The following is a 24,234-nucleotide window of genomic DNA, read 5'->3' as shown; positions in this document are numbered from 1 at the left end:
AAAGACGGAAGTTCCGTCTTCTATCGAAGTTTGGAAATCATCATGGCAATGCGTCCCTGTTGACTGGCGCTCTAAATACCTCCGCACTACTGCATTCGAAACATTCACGTAAGTTCTTAAGCCAGGATGTTCTTCGTCTTCCCACATTTCGCTTTCCTCGGATTTTGCCTTGCATAATAAGTTGTAATAATGAGTATTTCTGCCCTCTCATCACAAATGTCCCAAGTACTCAAGTTTTCCTCTTTTGATAGTTAGTATTATTTCCGGTTGATTTCCTATCCTTCTAGTTACTTCCACAATCGACATTCTTTGAATCCATGATATTCATAGGATTCTTCTGTAACACCAAAATTCAAAGGCGACCAACTTATTCAAATGGACTTGTTTCAACGTCCACGCTTCCAAGCCATAAAGAAGAGTAGAGAACACGTAACATCGAAGCATCCTTAGGCGTAGTTCTAACCTTATATCCCGACAACAAAGAAGCTTTTTAACTTTAATGAATGATGCACGTGCTATTTCAATACGTGTCTTAGTTTCTTTGGTTCGGTCTACATTTGATGTTATCGATGTTCATAAGTATTTGTAGTTATGCACACTCTCAATCACAGTATCTTCAATAGTTAATTGGATGTTTACGTGTGCTGATTTAGTTATGATCATGCATTTAGTTTTTTTTTAAATTCATCTTCAGTCCGTACTCATGACAGCGTTTATTAAGGCGTTGCATTAAGTTCTGTAAATCATTGTTGTTATCTGTTATGTTATTATTACTGTATCGTCTGCAAAACGTAAGTTGTTCAAAACTTCTCCATTGATAGATATACCTTCTATTGAATCTGAGAGCGCTTCTTGAAATACCTACCGCTTCACTGTAGATATTGAAAAGTACTGGAGACAGCACGCAACCCTGACGGACTCCTCTCTGTATTTTGATATATTGGGTGTCCTGGTTGTCAACTCTTACCTTGGCAGTTTGATTCCAATATATATTAGATATAATTTTCATGTCACGACTGTCAATATTTGTGCTTTTTAATATATCTACAAGCTTTTTATGTTGAAATTTATCAAATGCCTTTTCAAAGTCTACAAATCATAAGTATATATCCTGATTCATAGCCATGCATCTCTGGGCCAGCACATTTAAGCCGAATAAAGCATCTCGTGTGCTCATACCATTTCTAAAGCCAAATTGTGTGTCACTGATTTCATATTAGAGAGTTTTAACAATTCTACTGTGTATTATTTTCAAAAATATTTTAAGTGTGTGACTCATTAAAGATATTGTTCTGTGATCCGAGCAGGTTGTTGCACTTGACTTTTTGGGAATTGCTACAAAGCTCGATTGCAGCCATTGTCTGGGGATTGTGGTAGTCTGATATATTAGATTAAAGAGTTTAACCGTTACATCAATACCATCTTCATCAATAAGTTTCAATAATTCGATGGGCGCATCATCTGGTCCAGTAGATTTACCCTCTTTCGTGTTTTTAATGACATAGATGACTTCGTCTCTTAATATTGGTGGTCCGGTATCCTCTGTGATTTCTAATGACAGTTCTCGTCTTTCATCATTAGAGAGTTGTTGGATGTAATTGGTCCATTGACATAATCTCTCCTTCACGTCAGTAGTAATATCCCCTTTATCATTTTTAAGGGTATTCGTTCTTGTGCTTTTTCTAGAACCTGTCATTTCTTTGATTTTTTTGTGTAAATTAAAGCTGTCATACTTTTTATCCAGGTCTTCTCTTTCTTTACATCTGTCGGAGAGCCACCTCTCTTTTGCCCCTCGAAATTTCTTCCTGATGTTTCTCTGAATTTCTTTGTATTTATTCGGGTCTTTTGTTTTATGTTTTCTTCGTTCTTCCATAAGTTCAAGAATTGCTACTGTCATCCAAGATTTTGCCTTTTTCTCCAAGTGGTTTGAGGGTTTCTTTTCCAACTGATACTAAGGCATGTTGAATTTTTCCCCATTTTTGGTCAACAGTCAAAGTTTCCGCACTATGTTCTTTGACTTTTCTTAAATTCTTGTTTATTTTAAATTTCGTTTCCTCATAGGTCTTGTCTTGTTTGAGCCGCCTTGTATCCATGATTTTATTGGAGCTAGGGCTCTTTACCTTCTTTAGTTTCCCTCTCATAGACAAAACAACCGGGTTGTGATCGGAGGATATGTCCGCTCTTGGATAAGTTTTAGATGATATTATAGAATTTCTATATCTTCTGTTGACGATAATATAATCTATTTGATTTCTGACTATTTTGTTGTTATTGTCAGCTGGTGACTTCCATGCATATAGTCTACGTTTAGGAAGTTTGAACAAGGTATTTGCAATTATGAGTTCCTCATTGATACAGAAATCAAAAAGCCTATCGCCACGTTCATTTCTTTCCCCGAGTCCATATCGCTCCACACAATTCTCCACTTCTCCTTGACCGACTTTAGAGTTCAAATCGCCCATTATAATATTTATGTCATGTCTTTTAGTTAGCTTTAAGGCCTCCAAACGGTTAATGGTGGATATTTTTAATGTTCATGCTTCGACACCATACAAGAGGACTGACCAAATGTAGCATTTAATCATGCGCTTTCGAAGTTGAAGTTGCAAGGTATCATTACAGAAGAATGACCTCATTTTTAAAAATGTCGTGCGGGCTATCTCGATTCTACATTTTATCTCTTTATCTGGATCTAGTTGTTCAGTAATATGGCAACCAAGATATTTAAAACTGGGTACTCTTTGAATTATATGACCATCAACATATAACCGTGAATATTGATGGGCCAAACGGCTAAATACCATGTATTTTGTTTTTGAACAGTTTACATTTAGGCCAAACTCTCTTCCCACTCTGTCAATGGCATTTAAAAGGTGTTGTAATCCATTCATATCATCACTTAAAATAACTGTATCGTCTGCATATCTGATTGTATTTATCACAATTTCATTAACCTTCACACCCCATTCCAAATTATGCAGCGCTTCCTTAAATATTCTATCTGAATACAAATTGAACAACAGTGGGGACAGTATACAACCCTGTCTGACGCCTCTTTGTATTTTGCATATTTCTGTTGATTTTCCATTTATGCAAGCTGTCGCTGTTTGTCGCCAGTATAATTTTTCTCTGATTCGTACATCTTGACTATCAACTCCTTTATCCTTTAGTATTTTAATTAATTTGTGATGTTGTACTCAATCAAAGGCCTTCTCATAGTCAATAAATACAGCAAAGACGTCTTTCCTTTGATCTCGGCATTTCTGCAATAACACATTTAGTGCAAAGATTGCGTCCCGGGTTCCCAGTCCATTTCTGAAGCCAAATTGTGTTTCATCCTGGTCTTCTTCACATTTATCTCTGATTCTACTGTGGATGATACGTAGAAAGATTTTCAAGGTGTGGCTCATAAAGCTTATCATTCTATAGTCGCTACAGTTTTTCGGACGTTGTTTTTTTGGTAGGGTTATGAATTCGGACTTTAACCAATCTTCAGGGATATCACCAGTCGAATAAACATCATTGAAAAGTTTGACTAGTATTCCAATGTTTTCCTCATTTATGAGCTTTAACATTTCTGTAGGTATGTTGTCGGGACCAACGGCTTTCTTGTTTTTTGCCAATTTTATAGCATGTTGTATTTCTGATTTTAGTATTTCTGGTCCTTCACCTTCATCTAAAGTGTCCAGTTCTTCGGGTCTATCATCATTATACAGTTCATTTATATAATTATACCAGGTAGTTCGAATTTCGTGTTCGTTTATTATCATTTTTCCCGACGAGTCGGTTATAGTATGTGGAGTTTTCTTATAATAAAGACCAGCTACTTCTCTAACTCTAGCTCCCTCTAGCTCCCTGTTTGTTAAACCGTGTTTTTGCCTCCATTTATTGCTCCGAGCATTTTTCTTTTCCACCTTTACAATTTCTGCGTGTTTCCTTTTCTCATTGGTCATACTTCGCTAACATACGTCACTGTGGCCTTTATTACCGTTTATAATATCCTTTGCTTTGTTTTCTCGATACATATTTGGATTTCATCAGTTGTCATAGGCTTGCCTTTTTTTATTGCCCCTTGCCAATCTGGCATTCAATTCCCCTTCTTCCTGACCTTTCTCGTCCATAATAACCCCCAGATACGCAAAATGGACCACTCTTTCGAAATTATGTTCCCTTGCTTCATTATAGATGAAACTAAACTGTCCCTCTTCTTTTTGCTCTGTGTTTTCGAGTATCATGTTCTTTGACTTTTCCTGGATAAAATCTTGGTCAAAATCTACCGGGTTTGGCCGGTAACATATATCTAGATCGATAGGTACAATATAATTTACCATTACGATTTTTTTTCTTTTTCCTTTTCTCCCGATTGAAACATTTCGCTATTATCTCCTACTTAGTGAAAAAATTAAAGTGGTTGTACAATATTTTATTCATAACGTATGGCCCTAGTTTTCGAAAAAAAAAAATAAATAAGTGTTTTCTGGTTGTAAATTAAGTTAATTTTATTAATTAAATGCAGTAAATTTATTCTACATATTTAAGGTTTATAATGTATTTTTATAAAACAGGGGTCCGTGATCTTCGATGGCACGTAAATTTGGTCTTGCATGTGAAATAAGCCTTTGGACTGTTTCTAAATCGATCTCACGAAATTTTTGCAAAATTCATTACTTTGGCTGATCTTCATTTTGGACTTCCCAGCAATTTTTATATACCATTCGACTATGGAGACCTGTAAGAAGGAGTGGAAACGCAATGCATCGTTTGTGGGCTAACTTTTCAACCTCTAATTCAACTTTCAGCAATCGCCGCTAGAGGCGCAAGTGTTCGAATAGGTGCTACAAATACATTAGCTCTTATGGACTTATTTAATATTTAACTCATTTTATTTTTGTTTTTAGCGTAATTAGACATTAATGTATTGGTGAATTGTAGCTGAATATGTTTTAAGCCAAAAATAAATTATTTTAACCTTATAACATATCGAAGTGTGGTAAAAAGTGTATTCTTTTTATACCATTGTAGATGGAGATGTGACATCAAATTTAAATTTGTCATTACTTTAATATGTAGGACAGCTTATTTTGAAGCGGAAATATTTTGTCACATTATCTAACTGCCACATTTATATACCAATGGTATTTCAACTGCAAATTAATTTTTTAATATCTTTGTAACTGATATCAAAAAGTTTGTTAGTTGAAAAAATTGACTTAACTGTACGTAATTATTTTTAAAAAGTTTAAAAAGTTATTTAAATAATTTGAAGTTTATTGATCAATTTTTTTTTAATTATTCTTTTTATCAAAATTTAAACTGCTTTTTCTTTTGAATACTATCATTTATCTATATTCTGAAAGCGTACCTATCAGATGTTTAAATTTAGTTAATAAAAATATATGTCTATAAACTACGCAGACGATAGTCTGACTTTTATAAAATTAATGTTAATTTTTGTGAAATATTTTGTCTCAAAAAATGCATTGTTTCGACAGAAAAACTTTCCAAGATCCTCCTACTATTATCACTATAATTTTCAGGTTAAAATAAAAACCAATAATAGGCACAAATTTTATTTACACCGAAGGAAATAACATACAAACGAATAGGTATAATCCATGAACGTTAAAAATAACATAAAGACAAATATTTATAAAAAGTCTTTATTAACTTCATTAAGTTCCCTTTTGAATTTTTTATCGGAACGATAACTCGATATAAATCCCGGTACGAAGCAAGTTCTTTTAGTGTAAGCTTTCTTGGCACTCATATTTAAATAATATTAACCACCAAAACCAATAATCTTATATTAACTACGAATAATTAATTATTTTCGAAATTTTCACATTCACCCCAATGCAAAAGTAGCATCTATCTCTACGCCACCGCCGCCCTAGCGAGAAACCAAGCAAACAGGCAAAATCGTGTACAAAAATTTCAAGGTCGTCCTATCTCGATTCCTCTCCTCTGTGTAGGTCTCCATACATTCGACTCAAAACAGCCCAAAACTCCTCTATAGGCCTCGTCTGAGGCGCCTTTAGACGGTGTTGTGGTGCTTGGGAACAAAATTTATATTTTGAGCAGATAACCAATCTGTCGTTCTACTGGCTTAATGGCATGACGCTAGGTCGGGCCCAAATATGATTTCATCACTGGGGTGATGATTATTTATAAATTGAACAAGTTTTGTAAGACCCCTGTCAACGTAAATGTCAGCATTCAGAGCTTCACCGCGAACAGGTCCAACAAACGGCTGTAAAACGCAAGCTTCTGAAATTGCACACCATACCAAAATTTTATCGCCAAATTTCACTTTTCCCTTAACCCTTAACTACACGCTCTGGCGTATTTTGTACGCCAGATATAGGAATTCTACTGCAAATATATTTAAAAATTTAGTTTTTGACCTTGTTTATCTCTCTAACCTATCACTGGAATGTGCTTTAGGATTTGGTTTTAGTTTCGTTATAATCAGCGTTCTGGGAAGATCGTAATTTACAGTTTATTATTTGTTGTTTCCGGTAGTGGACAATATACGCCACGATTATATTAATATAAGTCTTAATATAAGTACATATTTCAATTGTTTTTTAGTCATTATGGCACAAAATATATTTTTCTTTATAAACAATACTTCTTCTCCTGTAAAAAATCACATTTAAAAAATGTTTTTAATAGTAATTTTAATATTCATGGAATCCAGTTATTCTGGAAAGTAGTTTGTTATAGACATAAACATAAATATTATAAAACAGTTTATTATAAAGAAAAAATAAACAAATCTGCTGTTTTTAAGTGTATTTTCTTGTGGCGTATAAAGTACGCCACGCGTATAGTTATGTTATAACTTGATGCGCGGGTAGTTAAAGGTTAACCCGGGAGCAGTCGCGCCGTTAGAAAAAAATCTCACATTTTATCCTTTTTCATGATAACTTGATGAAAATTTCTTGCAATATCACTTTCCACTCGTAAGTGCCTCGAGGAGGATGGTAGTGATGCGTGGGATTTTTTTAATTTTTGTTTCATTTTTTATTTTTTTTTTGTGGAATTTATGGCTTTGGTGAGGACCAATTAGCTTTAAAATTGTTAGAAATAGATATTTTTAACATAGTAAGTACATAAAAATATAATATAGAAAGGACATCGCACACATCTTATGGAAAATATAATGTCATTCAAATTCAATAAAATTTATATGAATAGATTCGTTTCAAATTAACGGTCAATTCTTATCATTGCGCCAACTCTTAATTTTCAATAATAAGAGCAGAAATTGATATAAATCAATCTGAAATCAAATGGGTAGGTACATAAGTTAGAGAGAGAAAAAATATTTTAAAATACCCAGATTATCGCTAACTTCATAAATCTTTTCGGGTTATTAAGCATATTATTATAATAGTTTCACTAATTCGTTTAGGCCCAGCGGGGTTTAAGCTGTTTTGAATAGCACCCAGAGCGATAGTGATTATAACTGACACGTTTATGAACTCCAAAAATGTGATTTCGATAAACTTTTAATTCCAATTTGCGCCGTAATTAATCAGAATTAAAAGTTGGCGCCCTGATAAGAATCTATTCGTATAAATTTTATTGAATTTGAGTGATATTATATTTTCCATAAGATGTGTGCGATGTCCTTTGTTCTAAATTCGTATTTAAATTCGTATTGTAAGATTTTTTCTCTACGCGCGACTACTTACGTGACAGAAGTGAACGCGACTGCTCTCGGGTTAAACCTAACTTCGTCCGGTGCATCTTGTACATTGTGTGTATAAAAGCCGTCCTTGTCATTCATTTCGGAGTTGGATGAAGTAACATACTGTTTATCATCCATAATGAGAATTTTACCAGGAAAATAAATACGTCACAATCCACGGCAACATCTACGATGTTTTCCTAACATGTTTTCTGTGCTGGTGTGTACTTACGAACTTTATTTTCTTTTATATCGTTTTAAATTATTTCTAGAAATTGTTATACTTACAGTCAGTCATTCGCGAAACATTATATCTTCAGCCAACATTTCGCAAAGGCTTTCCTCATTGGTTCTTCATGCTCTGAATTAATCTCTGTTCCCGAGCAGGAGTTCAAACTCTTGGTCTCCATTTTTGGGCAATGTAACCATGGTATATCATTTTCGCAATCTTTAATTGTCTGGTAAATCGTTGACACAGAAATATTTTGAGCAGTAAAAATTATTACAATATCGCCTTTTGGTACATGTCCAACTAAACGATACATCTTCTTCTTTCTTCTTTTGCCCTTTAATTCGTCCAATTTTGAATATAGGCTTCCCCCAGTTTCCTCCATTCGCTTCTGTTTAGTGCTTTCTGTTTCCAGTGCGTTCCTCCTATCTTTTTAATGTCGTCTCCCCATCTCATCTGGGGTCGTCCTCTTGCTCTCTTTCCTATCCGTGGTCTCCATTGTTGTATCGTGCACCTATTGTCCGCTTGTCTAGCGTTATCACCTGCGAAGCTCCATTTTAGCCTGGCTATATGTTGGCCTGCGTCTTTGACTTTTGTTCTATTTCTGACCCAGTTGTTTTGCTTTTTGTCTTTCAATTTTACTCCTAGCATTGCTCTCTCCATGGCTCTTTGTGTCTTCATTATTTTATCCATGTTTGCCTTGGTCAAGGTCCATGTTTGGCATGCGTATGTGAGAATTGGGAGTATGCAGTGGTCAAACACTCTTGTTTTTAAGTATTGTTGTATTTTTTTATCCTTTAGGACCCATTTTGATTTTCCAAATCCTGCCCAGGCCAAACCCTTCTTTTTACCTCCGCTGTTTTGGTTTTCCTTATTTATTTTTATCATTTGTCCCAAATATATATAATCATTAACCGCTTCTATTGTGGTGTCGTAACGATACATACTCTGACGAATATTAAGTTTGAACGACATCTTAACTAAGCGTATTTGTCCAAACTGATATTGTTTATACCGTTTAAATTGTTTACTAACTTTGGTTTCTAATGGTAACTTCATCCAATGCTTCCTACTAATAATACTTTTAACAAACAAATTTTCCTAAAACTTTAGGGACATACGTTACTATAAAATTTAAAGTAGAAATACAGTTTTATTAACAAATAATATTTGCAAAATATAAAATAAAATCGTAGTATAAACACACACATGGAAATATAGTTTCCAGTTTATAGTTCATATATTCTGTCGCTAAAATAGGACTATCTCAAATACTTGCTTAAAAGCACTTATGATATTACAAAGCATATTGTATCATACTTCGCTAGAAACTCACGGAAATATAATAAATACGGAAATTCCATCATTGTTATATTCTTATTACGTCTCATATATGTTTCGAGTAGAATAATCTCACATTACTTTCTATCATGAATTATAAAATGGCATACATACATTCAAAAAGTGTAACAATATATTGTTTTACAGTTAGTTCACAAATAATTTGGAAATAAAACTTGTCGAAAAAAAAAATGAGTAGTTATAAGCGCTATTGTGGACCTACCACAATAGGTAAGAAAAGGTGTCATTTATAAAGGTAAGAAAAATTAAAGGACCCAATACTGAACCCTTTGGTATAATTATAGATAAAGAATAGATTACAGGAAAATATACTCAAACAATACACACTGTTTTAAATATTCAAAGGTATAGCGATTACAAAAATTGTAATTTGGCATTATACGTTATACAGTGTCTCACACACAGCCAACGGTGAACGAACAAAGAAAAGAATCTTGAAAACAAAAAAGCTCTGTAATTTTGGAATAACGGCGAGCGGCGGCAAATAGATATACAAAGGTACCTGTACCTACGAACAACTTACATATAATAAGATAGATAAAAAGTCCATTACACGAAAATGTTGATATACAAACAATGAAACACTGTTTCAAAGCGTTTTAATAGTGAAATTGTAGTAAATTTTGCTAAATTTTTTTAAATGGAACTTTTGTTTCGACGTGTCGCGCCGGGGCCCATGAATGTCGTTGGCCCCATATAATTGATATGGCTGATACGGCGGTAGGTACGCCTCTGCTTGCACGTGAAACATGCAAATGAGTCACAGGTCGTTTTGTTATATATAATTGTCTTGACTCTTCTATTTTGTCATATATTCATTTCGGTGGTTGAATATGGTTTTGATACTTAATTATTTTATTTTATCATCATCATATATCTTGTATTTATTATACTATGGTTTTGTAATAATGCACTGGATGTGTATTGTGAAGTTTACAATGATTTGTTAGGCCTTTTAGACAGACATGTTTACTTAATTGTCTAAGATTTCTTATTTTTTTGTGTTTGTTGAAACTTAAACATATCTAGGAAACTTCAAGTTAAACAAAGTTTTAGTTTTCTTGATAGCGGCTTGAAGGGGGCTAACATATGTATCCAAATGTTTGTTTTAAAGATGAACAGATTTGGAGACAAATTAAAAACGAGCATTTTATTATTGGATCTTTGTCACTATTTGTCTAGTAATATTGAATATTTCGGGGTTTTCTTTCTCACTAAGATATCTACACTAAAATCGCAAGAAAGATGCACTAGAACTAGAAATAAACAAACCAAGACACGTTGAGTATTACGACGAGCACTCCTGAGTCATGGTTTACAATGATTTATAAACTTTGTAAATCATGATTTGGGATTTACAATGTATATAAATTGTAAAGCAATGTTTTGAGATTGCTCTTCGTATAATTCAAGTGACTTGGTTTGTTTATTTCTAGTGCATCTTTATTGTGATTTTAGTATATATCTATGTACTTAAATAATATAATTATAATAAACTTTTACTCTGGTTTTAATATAAACCAACAAACGATATGAATGATTTAATATTAATTTTTACAATAATGCATACCATGGCTGTTGATTAATATTACAAACTTGTTTTCCACGAATCATTCTGATATATCCATCTTCTCCCCAAGATTCGCCTAGTGAGTTTCGGACTATCCAATAATCCGTTCCATTTTCAGCACTGTAACCGACAGCCAAAGCCCAGTAGTTGATAGAGTATCCGGTACAAGTGGAATCGTCAAAAATACCACCTTTGTATAATTGCCAATTTTCGTTGACAGAAAGAGCAACAGCAACTGGACCTACGGTTCCTGAAAAAAAATTGTGTAACAATATGATAATTTATAAATAATTGTCGAAAATATTGTAAGTAAATATTTAAGAGCAAACAGTAGCGATCAACAGGTAGCAACAAACACGTTCCAAGATTGCGGCTCTAATTTTGAATATTTTGTCGAGATATTTCGCACACATTTTCGTAATATAATAAACAATGGCGGTACAGAGCCCAATTCCAGAAATATGTTAGTATGTGGAAATTACTCTATAACTAAATAAAATATTGAAAAAAGGAGCCTGTACCGCCATTAAGAAAGACAAAAAATGCACTTTCTTCAAATAAACTTTTTTATCCTGTACCTAGATTTTGTGTCAAATTGGAACTACTAAAAAACGATTTTTTGTAACAAGAAATCGAACGTCACTGACTTGGCAACATTTCGCGCCTATGTGTATAAAAATTATTGTTTTTGATAGTATGAACGTCACTGTCAGTTAGGCCGGGCCGAAAAAGGGCAAAAAAAATTTTGTTGGGAAATTTTAAACGGGCTAGTAAAAAAAAGTTGTGTATGGTAGTCCTAATACTGTGTACCAAACATAGGCCGAATTAAATTATTTTTGACCGGGCCTCCGGGGGCCTAAAAAATTATTAGTTTTTGCTTTATTTTTGGGGCGGGCTAGTGTCCAAGATATTAATATCAATGCTACTATCTTGTTAAAAATTTTTCATCATGATCTAAAAAGATTTAACCGGCCCCCAGGACTAAAAATAAAAAAGAGGGGTAACTTGAGAGGGGTGCAGCTTTTTGCTTGAATCAATATTCGGCACAAAAGGTTTTTATATTGAACTATTATTTATTTATTTATATACGGTTACAACCATCTACATTATGCACATGTTTAACATTATTTCGTATATTAATTTAACCCAGAACTCACCACGATGAGGTTGCTGCACTTTGAGTTCCACTCGCCCACCTTCCTTTGCTCGACATTTTTGTTCATTGCTCATTCCTTGAAGCATAGTGTCGAGATTTACTTTCAAATATTGGCTAATTCTTTCTGGCATCAAGTTAATCTCGAATATAACCATCTCTAGATTCTTCACCACACACTTTTATTGATGCATCAGTAATTATCTTCACACACCTCTCCACCGCTTGAGTATGGCAAGGAAAATTGTCAAACTTTGGAACTTGTTTCACCGTGTCCCATAATTATTCTTCGTCTGCTAAATGCTGTATTAGAGGAGGATCTGTTACAGTACTACTCATCCAGTCTGTGAGACCTATATTATCTTCTGCATCGAAATTGATTTAGGGATTTGGGATACTATGAAAGCACAATTTTTATACCGGCCTTCCTACATTTTAAAATCCTTCTGAGAGCATCCTCTCTAATACGTTGACATTAATCTGTTAACATACAAATTTGAATGATTTCCGGGTGCGCAAATTAAGCATTGTCTTAAATAACTTTATTGATAAATTGATGAGACATTATTCGGAAAATCTCTCGAGGGCTGCATTGATTTCCATAGATGCCTGGCACCATATTCCAATTTTGGCTGTGTTTTTATCTCATACCTCTTATGTGAATATACTTGTGTTACAAACTCATCTAAAATCTTTAAGCTTTTTCAAGGATAAGTTGTAGCTACATAAACTCTAAGAATGCGGTTAGCTGTCGTGAACCAAATTGTTTGTGCCATCTTTCCTGGACTTTTCTCTGCCAAAATTTGAGAACATATTCCATCTCCAATTATTGCTTAGGATAGTTTGGACAAATACTATTGATCTGAACTTGGATCATTTTCATTTACAAGAGACAGGACAGCTTCTATGGTGTTAAATTTAATAACAGGCATTTTTTCGTAATTGGAAAGAGGGGATCAAATCCGCTCAGAAAATTAATAGAGACCTTTTGTGTGGTCATCTAGTTTTTGCAGCAAATATCGCAAGGGAAGTTCATTAGCGTGCAGCGGGCATACACTCCACTGTAATGGTTTATTTACTCGCCTTTCTATAATTCGTATGATTCCACCTTTCAGCCCGTATTTACATTTGGACCATCACATCCCATAATACCTAATTTGCTTAGATCTGTATTATGGCTTGGTAAGTGGTCTAATATTCCTTCGACAATATCTATGACACGAGACTGGCTAAGATCCAAGTACCCAAAATATAAACTACCGGGTCCTTCAGTTAAAGCTATATGGTCTTTAGTTTTCATAATTCGTCTCGCTTTTCCGAATACCATGGTTTGATATTTCCTTTCATCAAAGTGTAGCACTTAAATATTGACTTGTTTAAATTTTTATTCCCATGCTGGGGTTGCCCTCTGTTTCCTTTTACTCCTCTCCGAATTTTATTTTTGTCGATGATCAGCACTGTATTATCTTTGAAGATTTAGTTTAGATCTTCTAAAACGGCATTTAAAACCTTAAGTATTTTTCCTGTCTACTGTATTATCTTTCTTTTGCTTAATAATAGAATATGATAACAGAAGCTTTTTTAATAGCCCCAAACATTTTTTTAACAATATAAAAATTCTTTAAAGGCCGGGGGCCCGGTTAATTACTTTCTAAATCGTCCCAAATTTGGTATAGGATTATATAAATACTAGTTACAACTTTTAGCAACTAACCTTGTACAAGAATTAAAAAAAAATTTCGACCAAAAGAAAAAATTTTTAAGGGCCAGGGGGCCCGGTTAAATATTTTTTAAACCGGCCCAAATTTGGTATAGTATTATATAAATACTAGTCCCAACTTTTGGCAACTAGCCGTGTAGAAAAATTAACAAAAAATTTTTTCGGCCCGGCCTACAACTGTCAGTGTCGAATTACCGACGCACTGTTGCCTCACTTTTGAAAGTTCGCAGAACTTTTGCAAACTTGGACCGCGTTTGTTGCTACCTGTTAATCGCTACTGTGTGCTCTTAAGTTGACTTTTTTCAGTTAACTAAGTACAGTGGAACCTCGATAACTCGGATTAATCGGGACCACGACCGATCCGGGTTATCGAAAATCCGAGATAGCCGGAGAATATGGTAAAAATTAATAAAATACGGTATACTTACAGATAAACTCCGTTAGAATTGAAATAACATGACATATTTTTATAAATATGCACAGTACATATTACCTACTCATTACAATTCTAAAAAAAAAACCAAACCCAAACAATACAAGACACACAATACTAAAGACCATTGTTTACAAAAGAATTTTTTAAATAGTCTTTCCTAAACAATGCTGACAGTTTGAAATAAAAAGGAATAGATACTGCAGACAGCTGGCTGTTGTTTCTGCGGCGTGTACTATGAGTAATTTTTAATCTCGTGTTCAAATTACACACATAAGTACACGACACAGAGAGTCTAGACACATTATCTCTCAAATATTATATTACATACACTTTTATTGTTGAAAGGATTGTCTGATAATTAACTATTTTGATTGGAAATAAGCCACAATTAAATTGAAAAATACAAAATATTGAAAATCAAAATGTTTATCTGATGAAAATCGGTCCGGGTTAGCCGGACTTCCGGGTTATCGGGGGCCGACTTATCGGGGTTCCACTGTAATAGAATTTTGGAAGGGTATTTAACTAAAAAAAAAGAGGAACTGATATACAGGGTGATGGATTAGTGGGGTAAAGCTCAATAGATCCGATATAGTAATAGATAGCAATAAAAGTTAATAACAAAATTTTTAGCCACCTTTGAGCTTCACATTACAAAATTAGTTAGAATGTTACAGGGTGTTCGATAACACAGTGGCAGACCAAACTTATGTTTTTTTTTAATGGAACACCCTATATTTTATTTTAAATTCAAAATCCTGCTAACTTCTCCATCAAAAAAATATAAAGGTTTGTTATGTTAAACAGGGTATTTACAAAGTGATAACCAATTTTATATGAAAATCGTAACAAGTTCAACTCCCTGTATAAATAAAAATAAGCAAAACAACAATGGTTTATTAATGCCACATTTTTTACGTATTGTCAAAATTTTCAAGAATGATTGATATTGCTAATTTTCTTTATATCAAATACAGGGTGAGTCAAAACGCAAGTACATTATTTTCTCAGTAATTTTAAATGGAATACTTTGTATTTTATATCACCATTATAAAGTACCATTACCGTACTTTAATTTTTAGATAACATTCCCTATGTCTAAATATATTAGTTTTCGAGATGTTTTCATTTTTCAATGGACCAGTAGCGTGGCTACTCAAATCCCGGTTGATTTTTTTGGGGTTACGTTAATAATGAAGTTTATAAAATACCTCCAACAAGGGATGAGATGAAAAATAGAATACAAAAGTGTATTTCGATATGTTAATGTACAAATGCTTCGCAGAGTAAGTAGCTCATTCAATGATCGTTTTTAGGCGTGCATAAATATGTTAGGAGGTAATTTTGAACACCTTATGTAATTAATTATTAAAAATATTTCATTAAAAGTAGCTTCTAATTTTTTCAAATATGTTTTTTGCAAAATGTATTACTGATTTTTCGTTCTTTATTTGTTACATTGTTACATTTACATACAAAAGTAGTGTTTAATTGTCTTCACAAAATGTTGTATTTTGTGTTTGTGTGTTTTCTCTTGTAAAATTTATTACTAATTTTCTTTCTTTATTTGTTACATTTACATAAAAAAAGTAGTTATTAATTGCTTCAAAAATGTTGCATGTTGTGGTTGTGTTATTTTTTTTAAATGTATTACTAATAAACTATTTTTATTGCTTTATTTACTACATTGTTACATTGATTTCCAGGTTGATAATCAGTAATCGTCAATTTTCAATTCACTCATGGCCTACTTAAAATTCAGATAAATTTAGACACCTTAAATAATTTGCTCTGAAAAATGAAAATATCTCGGAAACTAATAAATTTGGACATAGGGAATGTTATATAAAAATCAAAGTACGGTAATGTTACTTTTCAATAATGATATAAAAGGCAGGGTGTTCTATTTAACATTATTGAGAAAATAATGTACTTGCGTTTTGACTCACCCTGTATTTGATATAAAGAAAGTTAGCAATGTCAATAATTCTTGAAAATTTTGACAATAAATAAAAAATATTGCATTAATAAACCATTGCTGTTGTGCTTATTTTTATTTATACAGGGAGTTGAACTTGTTACGATTTTCATGTAAATACCCTGTTTAGCATAACAAACCATTATATTTTTGTGATATACGGTGATAAATATTTTGTGTGCGAACAGGATTTCGAATATAAAATAAAATATAGGGTGTTCCATTTAAAAAAACATAAGTTTGGTCTGCCACTGTGTTATCGAACACCCTGTAACATTCTAGCTAATTTTGTAATGTGAAGCTTAAAGTTGGCTACAATTTTTCTTATTAACTTTTATTGCTATCGATTACTATAGCGGATCTATTGAGCTTTACCCCACTAATCAATCACCCTGTAGTGCACCCAAAAAAGTCTTTCTAAGGTCAAACCCGCTTATTATAATACGGGTTATAGGAATATACCGGTTTAAGAAGTAGACATTTGAGGTCCCGAAACGTTTCTACTAGCCACCAATGGTCGGTTATAGGAATATTCCGGTTATTTGAATACTTTTGCTTGACACGAATGCTATTCCCGTAAGCGGGTTCGACTGTATCTAGCTGACAAGTCGTGCTGCTAAGACATCTATGACATATACTGTCATAAATACATAAAAGCAATAGAAAGTTTTTCTAGAAGATGTAAATATGTACACATTTCGGGTAGTACAATAGACAGACAACGATAAATTAGTAAATTGTTTTCGTTGATAGCCATGGAAGTAGATGGCACCGTTGTACGCTTACCCCTTAAGTGGGAAACATTCAGGAAACGTTTGTTGGTCGTTGGGTTTGGGTTGTATTCAGATATTTGTCAAAATCCTAGGATCGCGTGAAGCTATTTTTCATTTAAAATATTAATGAAAAGGTGCCTTGACGTCAATCAAGATATACACGCGTCTCTTATTGATTTTAATGAGACATTAGATTATAGTACGACATGAACAATTAATAAATGTCCTGAAATAAAAAAGAAAAATATTGACTACCATGACCTCAGGATCATATCGAATATAAGCAGCGAGTAAAAATACATGTCAACAAAGAGCTGCCAGAGGAAATTAAAATTAGACGTGGAGTGAGGCAGGGATGCATATTGTCGCCAATTGTTTTTAATGCTTACTTCGAAGAGGATCCTCTTTACATATGAAATATATAATAATTAATAAAGAACTGAAAGAAATAGTACAATACAGATGTCGAGGATCGTCTCAAAATTCAATAAAATATATTTATGCAGGGTATTTCATTAAGAATTGTCCATATCGTAACTGGAGAAACCTTAGCACAAAGTACGAAGATCTATCCCAAAACACTTAAATAAAATATTCTTCCTTACCGAGATACAGAGTGTTTTATTACAAATGTTCTAAAATGATTTTAGCCCATTGTTAAAGCATTTATTAATACATTTTGTTCAAACTTGACACACACTTTGCACATGTTGGGTTACTTTAACTAATGTTAAAAAATAGTTTTTCGCTGTAACTAGAGGCGTGCTGTAGGGATATATACTTCATTTTCGTTCCTTTTACCACCTTACAGTCTACTGTACTGTCGTAATAATCATTTCAGCATGTTTTTTTGATTCTTCGTTAATTTTTACATAAATATCATCCTTTTGTCTCAATACGATAGAGTAACTAGTTTTCAAGTTATGTGCGTTTTACCCTTAAATGCCCAAGGGTGGGTAAAAACTGTCCACCTAATGCGTATTCCCTTGTAACATATTTATTACGTGTTTAAAAATTTTCCAAAAGTTATTTATTGTTAAAAAAACAGCCTTTTATCGAATGTTAAATTGTTTCTACCGATATTTTTGAAAATAAAATTAATAGCTTGAGTTAAATATGGGTGGGCATAAAAAGTACACCCTTGGTAAAACTTGTTACTAAAGGTTTCTATATAATTTCTCGTTGGTAGGAACATAATCCGTATAATTATCGACTTATAATTACATAATCGACATAATTATCCGCCAATGAGGAGGCTGAAAGGAAGAATGTGGAGAAAATCGACAAATTTGAATTACTGGCTTTTACTGGTATGATAATTTTGATGTACATTGTAATTTTGTTGTAGGTTTGTTAATTGTTTATATTATTATTTTTCAAGATGCTGTGTTTATTAAGCATAAGATCCATAAGTTTAATCCATTTCCAACAACTCTCAATAAATATATTAGCTATTTTCGAGGTGGACATTTTTTAGCCACCCTTGGGCGTACATGAAACCTAAAAAAGGTTGGGCGTTTAAGGGTTAATGTAATGGATTCAATAATATTATGTACACTAAGCATCAAAATTAACGCACCACCTTAAAAATGGGACATTTTTGATGTCTCGTATTTCCTAAACCTGTTGTCCAATTTCAGTGATTTGTTAGTGTGTTATAGCTTTATTCTTCAAGAATGTCGGTGTAGTAATATTGTTGCTAAGCAGGTAAGTGTCATTGTATACCTGGTGTAACAATGATAGTGTGTTTTTTCCTCAATGTTTGTAACATCCTGTGGAATATTCTAGTGTATAAAGAAAATTGAAATTAAAACTCGACTGTTGCCTTAGGCTTTTTTAACATTTTGCCTTTTGGTGTATTCGCTTATGTGGGATAATAAAAAAGTTAGGTACTTTAACAACTAGTCATGTTAATCATCAGTACATGGTGCTTCTAAATAAGTGCGACAAATTTTAAGGGGTAATTTTGGATGAAGAAATAATAACCGTTTGTTTTATAAACATATGCCCACAAATGCTTCGTTTCCGAGATACTGGATGTTGAATTATTTTCTTACAAACTGACGATTTACTTATTGCTACTTATTACTTATTGCTGGTTGAGTTTCAACTGGTCTATTGGTCTTCATCGAATAAACGGTTTGAGGATAGATACTTTTTCACTTTTCGCGCCCCACGCTTTTCTTTAACGAATGTGTTAGAGTTTTTCAATTTTTTAACGAATGTGTGAGATTTTTGTATATTTAATCTGTCTAACAGTTTGTTTCAAATAACCCTTCGAGTTTGATTTTTTTTTATTTTTTTGCTTTTTAGTTGATTTTTTTACATTTTTAATTTTAGTCACTAGTAACTAAAGAAAAGCGTTTCCTAAAAATTTTTTTTTCATATTTTTTATTTTTTACTTTTTAGTCTCACATTTTTCAAACATTAGAATATATCGTCATGTTTAAAAAAAGGATGTATAAGATAGACACATTTTTTGCATTTATTTCAACATTTGATACATTGTACTATTCAGTAATATAAACATTTACATACTTATTTATACAGGGTGTCAGAAATATTCTTTTAAATTAAATTTGGCAAAAAAAAAGAAGAATGCGTGTAACTTATTAAATTTAAATTAAAATACATTTTACTGCTGTCAGAAACCAGACAAAAATGTTTATATCACAAATAATCATTGCTTTTCGCGTAAATTACATGTTAAAATTTCCAAGAGGAAGGTGGCTGGCGGAAGCTGGATTGAATATTTAATTTAATCGAAAAGCAATGTTTATTTCTGAAATACACATTTTTTTCTGTTTACGGGCAACTGTAAAATATATTCTGAGTTAAAGGAATTACATACATTCTTCTTTTTTGTCAAATAATTTAATTAAAAAATTGTTTTTGGACACCCTGTACAAATAATTATATAAATTTTTATATTACTGAATAAAGAATTGAATGACCTTTCAAATGAGCTATCGCATGTCCCCTATTCTCATTTAAAAAAATCATCGATTACGTCATCGCGCCCAGAAGGATGACGTCACTAGTATGACATACATGCCAAAATATCGTAATTTAAAAATAAAATCGACCTCTTTCGGTATTTTTCCTTAACCCTGGATTGCTACACTTATTTTCTAAACTCAATCTGCTACACCGAGGTACAGTGGTACCCCAAATAAAATCGACCTAAAATATTTATATATGTATGTTTTAAGAACTTATGACAAAAACAATCTTAAGATAACATGCTAAGAATTTATTTTGTATACAAAAATACTTTATTATATTATTATTCACAAGTTTATTTTCATATTTTCTACACCCACTACTGCAAATTGGTGTAACTTACAAACAAGGTTGGGGTACAAGTGTACCCCAGGTAGCATTCCAGGGTTCAAGTCGCCTTTTTACGAAATAACGAATTTATTACTTTCACTTGCATCGTACTGTATAAATAAATATATGAGTGTTCAAAATTTAAAATTTTATTGTTTATTTATGACGCATAACGTAAACAATTAACGTAAAAAGTGAAATTATGTATAGGTTATATCATTAGCTACCATCCGTAAAAGTTTCAAGTTTCTAAATTGTAAAAAACAAGAGAATTTAGGCCTTTTTTCATTAAAATCTTTTTTTTTTATTTAAACAATTCATAAACATAAACAAAAATTTTTTGTTGTCTATTCGTATATTGTCACCGCGAATGCATATGTCTGCAAATTTTCATTCATTTGCATGGAAGAAAAGGTAGTCAAATTAACATCCAAAGATTTGACGCAATCTATTGAACTAGATAAAAGCGTTTAAAAATGCGCAATAACTACCTCTTGAAACCTCCCAAATTTCCTTTGCATATCTCAACCAGTTTTAGTGCAATAAATGAATCGTTAGTTTGCAAGAAAAAATTCATTTGTCGCACTTATTTAGAAACACCGTGTATTGATAAATAACATATCTAGTTGTTAAAGTACCTAACTTTTTATTATCCAACATGAGCAAATTAATTAAAACGCAAAATGTTAAGAAAGCCTAAGGCTACAGTTGGGTTTTAATTTCAATAATTTATATACGCTAGAATATTCCAGAGGTTGTTCCAAACTTTGAGAAAAAAAAAACACTCTATCATTGTTACTCCCGGTATACAATGAAACTTATCTCTTTAGCAATAATGTTATTACATCGATATTCTTGAAGAATAATGCTCTAACATACAAAAAAATCACTCAAATCGGACAACAGGTTTAGGAAATACGAGATATCAAAAATGTCCCATTTTTAAGATGGTGCGTTAATTTTGATGCTTAGTGTATTAAACACATAATTTTATTGAGTGTAATTTAAAATACATAGTTTTATGGAATCCATTATTTTTAAACGCAAATAACTTGAAAACTACTTACTCTATCGCTATGAGACAAAAGGGTGATATTGATTTTTGTAAAGATAATAAGGAATCAAAAAACATGCTGAAATGATTATTACGACAGTAGCGTAGATTGTGAGGGGGGAAAAGGGGCAAAAATGAAGTATATATCCCTACAACACGTCTCTGGTAACAGCGGATAACTATCATTTAAACTAGTTAGAGCATCCTAACATGTGTAAACTGTTTGTCAAGTCAAACTGTGTGTCATCACTATTGAATAAAAAATATTGGAAAGTGTTAAAGCAATGGAATAAAATAATTTTAGAATATTTGTAATAAAACAGTCTATATCTCAGTAAGGAAGAATATTTTATTTGGTTTAAATGTATTTTGGGCTAAGGTTTTTCCAGTTACGATATGGACAATTCTTAATGAAACACCCTGTATACATACCTATTTATAAACAGGATTTTTAAAATACATATTTTAATATATTTTATGACTACATACCTACAATCTGCTTCAGTGAAATTTCGTTTACCAGCACACGTGTAGGGTATGCTACTGATTCCAGTACTAGAGAACAGTTTTGGCACGGACCTTCCTTAGCGGTATATGGATAGTCACCCTCAGAACATATTCCATGGTCATGAATAAACAAGAGAGCATAATCTGAATTTCCGTCTCTACATCCACGGTTATAATGGTATTCGGTAGAACAGTCTATTAGGTGCTGCTCACTTAGAGAAATGTTTTGTTTCTTCTGAATGGCTAATTGCCCTTCAATAACCCCAGTCTGAATTAATTCAAAAGTCAATATCAATACACATAATATAATGTGTATACATGATAATATTAAAGAAAAAAAAGTGAATGCAAATAAAACATAAATGAAGAGTTGTAGCAGCCTAATTGTGTTGGGCTTAAGACTTTTACCTGTGATATTCTATTTTAAGACTGTGATTATTTTATGATATAAAAGACAATAAAATCCTTTATAAAAGGTATATATTTAAAATCCCTAAAAAGGGCTACATCACAGAACTAGTTTTTCGATTGGTTGACCAATCATCATCAGTCCTTACCTAAAATGAATATAACCTGGTAAAATAATGCAAAGATTTGGAAATTTTGACTACGATTAAGAAAAGCTGTAGGTTATACTCACGTGAAATTTACATACTAACCACCAAGATACAGTTTTACAAAAATATGTGGGTCAAAGCCCTTTACAAGTAATCCGTCAAAGAAACATCGGTTAAAAAGGCTAACTTAAGCATGGATGTTGGAAATATTTCATTAATACGCCCCAGGTAACATCTGACCTATGGTTTGACTTGTTCACATAGTGACATTATGGCAGCAAATGACAATGAAATAGATGGAGACTCCTGAACGATGACATGACAGAAGTGACAGTTCCACAGGAAGTTGAAAAATTAACCTGTCATATTTAAAGACTATGATGTACAGCTAGTTAAAATAAGAAATGTTGTAACAACACTCACTCCATTGTGAAAAATAATCATTTAAAATGCAATAAACTGGATGTTGTAGTTAAAAATGTATTCACGTATATTGTCAGTGGAGGTGGTTAGGTAAACCACATTACACAAATGTTTGTATTCGAAAACTAAAGTCAGTAAACAAATATTGTTGTCAACAGACCTAAGATTTTAAAAAGCAATTTTGTGTTGATTTAAAGTTATCGAATTTATTTAACTTATTGGTGGCTGTTGGAATTTCTGTAAGTTTAAAAAGAGGTCACAATGGGGGCGACTGAGGTGTAAAAAAGTCTTAAATAATCTAGGGGGATATATCATTAAGAAAGCACAAGCTCAAACTTAGGCGACTAATTCCTAAAGCCCCCGCAGGCTGCCCGGATCCCTAACCAAACCGTCATAAGATGAAGGTGACAGTAGGGGGAGGAGGGGATTGGTATGCAATGTCTATGAGGAAATTAATGAGAATGGAACATGAACGGGACCCAGAAAGAAAATTAGACTTTTGATTTGGTTTTAGTATAGATGAGTGTTATGTTGGTAATGATAGATTGAATAGAAAGGTCATATGTAGAATGGTGGTGGATTCTTTTTTTTCTTTGGAGTTGTATGACTACGGGCCCTTCAAGGCTCATTCGCCGACTCACTAATTTTGCTCATTTATTTTACAATATATTTTCCTATACCTATCTACTTAACATTTCCTATCCTACTTATTCTACATACTTTATAAGGAATGACCACTGGTCAGTGGGAATATCACATCAGGCACAAACACAGGTTTACTTATATATTATCATAGATTTTAATTTCGGTCTTTACGTTAGTTAGTTTATAATTTAATTTTTATATTTTCAATATGTTCCATAAATAATTGCATTAAGAGGATCGGTACGTATTTTCGGCTGCAATGCTATTCAAATGGGGATTCATTTTTTTCGAATCCTGAGAAAACTAATAAGTATTTTTAAAAAATTTAAACGCAGAATGAAAGATTACGTTATTAGCGAGGGCCGAAAGTCCCTGAGAACTTCTGTAATGTTTATTTTAATAAGTTACAGGGGTGAAAAAACTAAGAGAAAATTTAGTGTGATTTTTAATTTCAAATATCTCATTCAAAATAAACTTTTTATTTATTCTAAGGGACTTTCGGCCCTCGGTAATAATTTAGTCTTTCATTCTGCGTTTAAATTTTTCAAAAATATTTATTGGTTTTTTCAGGATTTGAAAAAAATGAACACAATGCCGTGGTAATATTTTCCAAATCTGTCTTTGTCTTACAACGCACTCAACCGAATATAATATTGTCAGCATATATTGTCAGTCAGACACTGACAATCAGTGACAATTTTAAATATTTGACATTGCATCGGGAATATTTTGAGAAATTGATTAAATATTATTGATATATAGTGTATTTGATAAATAATTGATTTAAGACGTGAACTT

The 24,234-nt window shown here is 32.6% G+C and overlaps 1 protein-coding gene across 1 annotated transcript in view; it reads right to left on the bottom strand.

Moving 5' to 3' along the window:
- Positions 1 to 10,813: 10,813 nt before the first annotated feature.
- The window catches only part of LOC126881858 (cathepsin L-like proteinase), a 28,386-nt gene continuing 14,965 nt past the window's right edge, over positions 10,814 to 24,234 (bottom strand). Inside the window, exons 4-5 of the mRNA XM_050646477.1 lie at positions 21,794 to 22,079; positions 10,814 to 11,107 (exon numbers count right to left, since the gene is read on the bottom strand). Of these exons, the coding sequence (XP_050502434.1) occupies positions 10,842 to 11,107; positions 21,794 to 22,079 (552 nt within the window). The 3' untranslated portion in view covers positions 10,814 to 10,841. The remainder of the gene's footprint in view (positions 11,108 to 21,793; positions 22,080 to 24,234) is intronic.

Source organism: Diabrotica virgifera, chromosome 3 (genome assembly GCF_917563875.1).
Source record: "Diabrotica virgifera virgifera chromosome 3, PGI_DIABVI_V3a".
Classification (NCBI taxonomy): Eukaryota; Metazoa; Arthropoda; class Insecta; order Coleoptera; family Chrysomelidae; genus Diabrotica; species Diabrotica virgifera.
The sequence above is the reverse complement of the archived record's forward strand: the minus strand, read 5'-3'. Positions and strand labels throughout refer to the sequence as shown.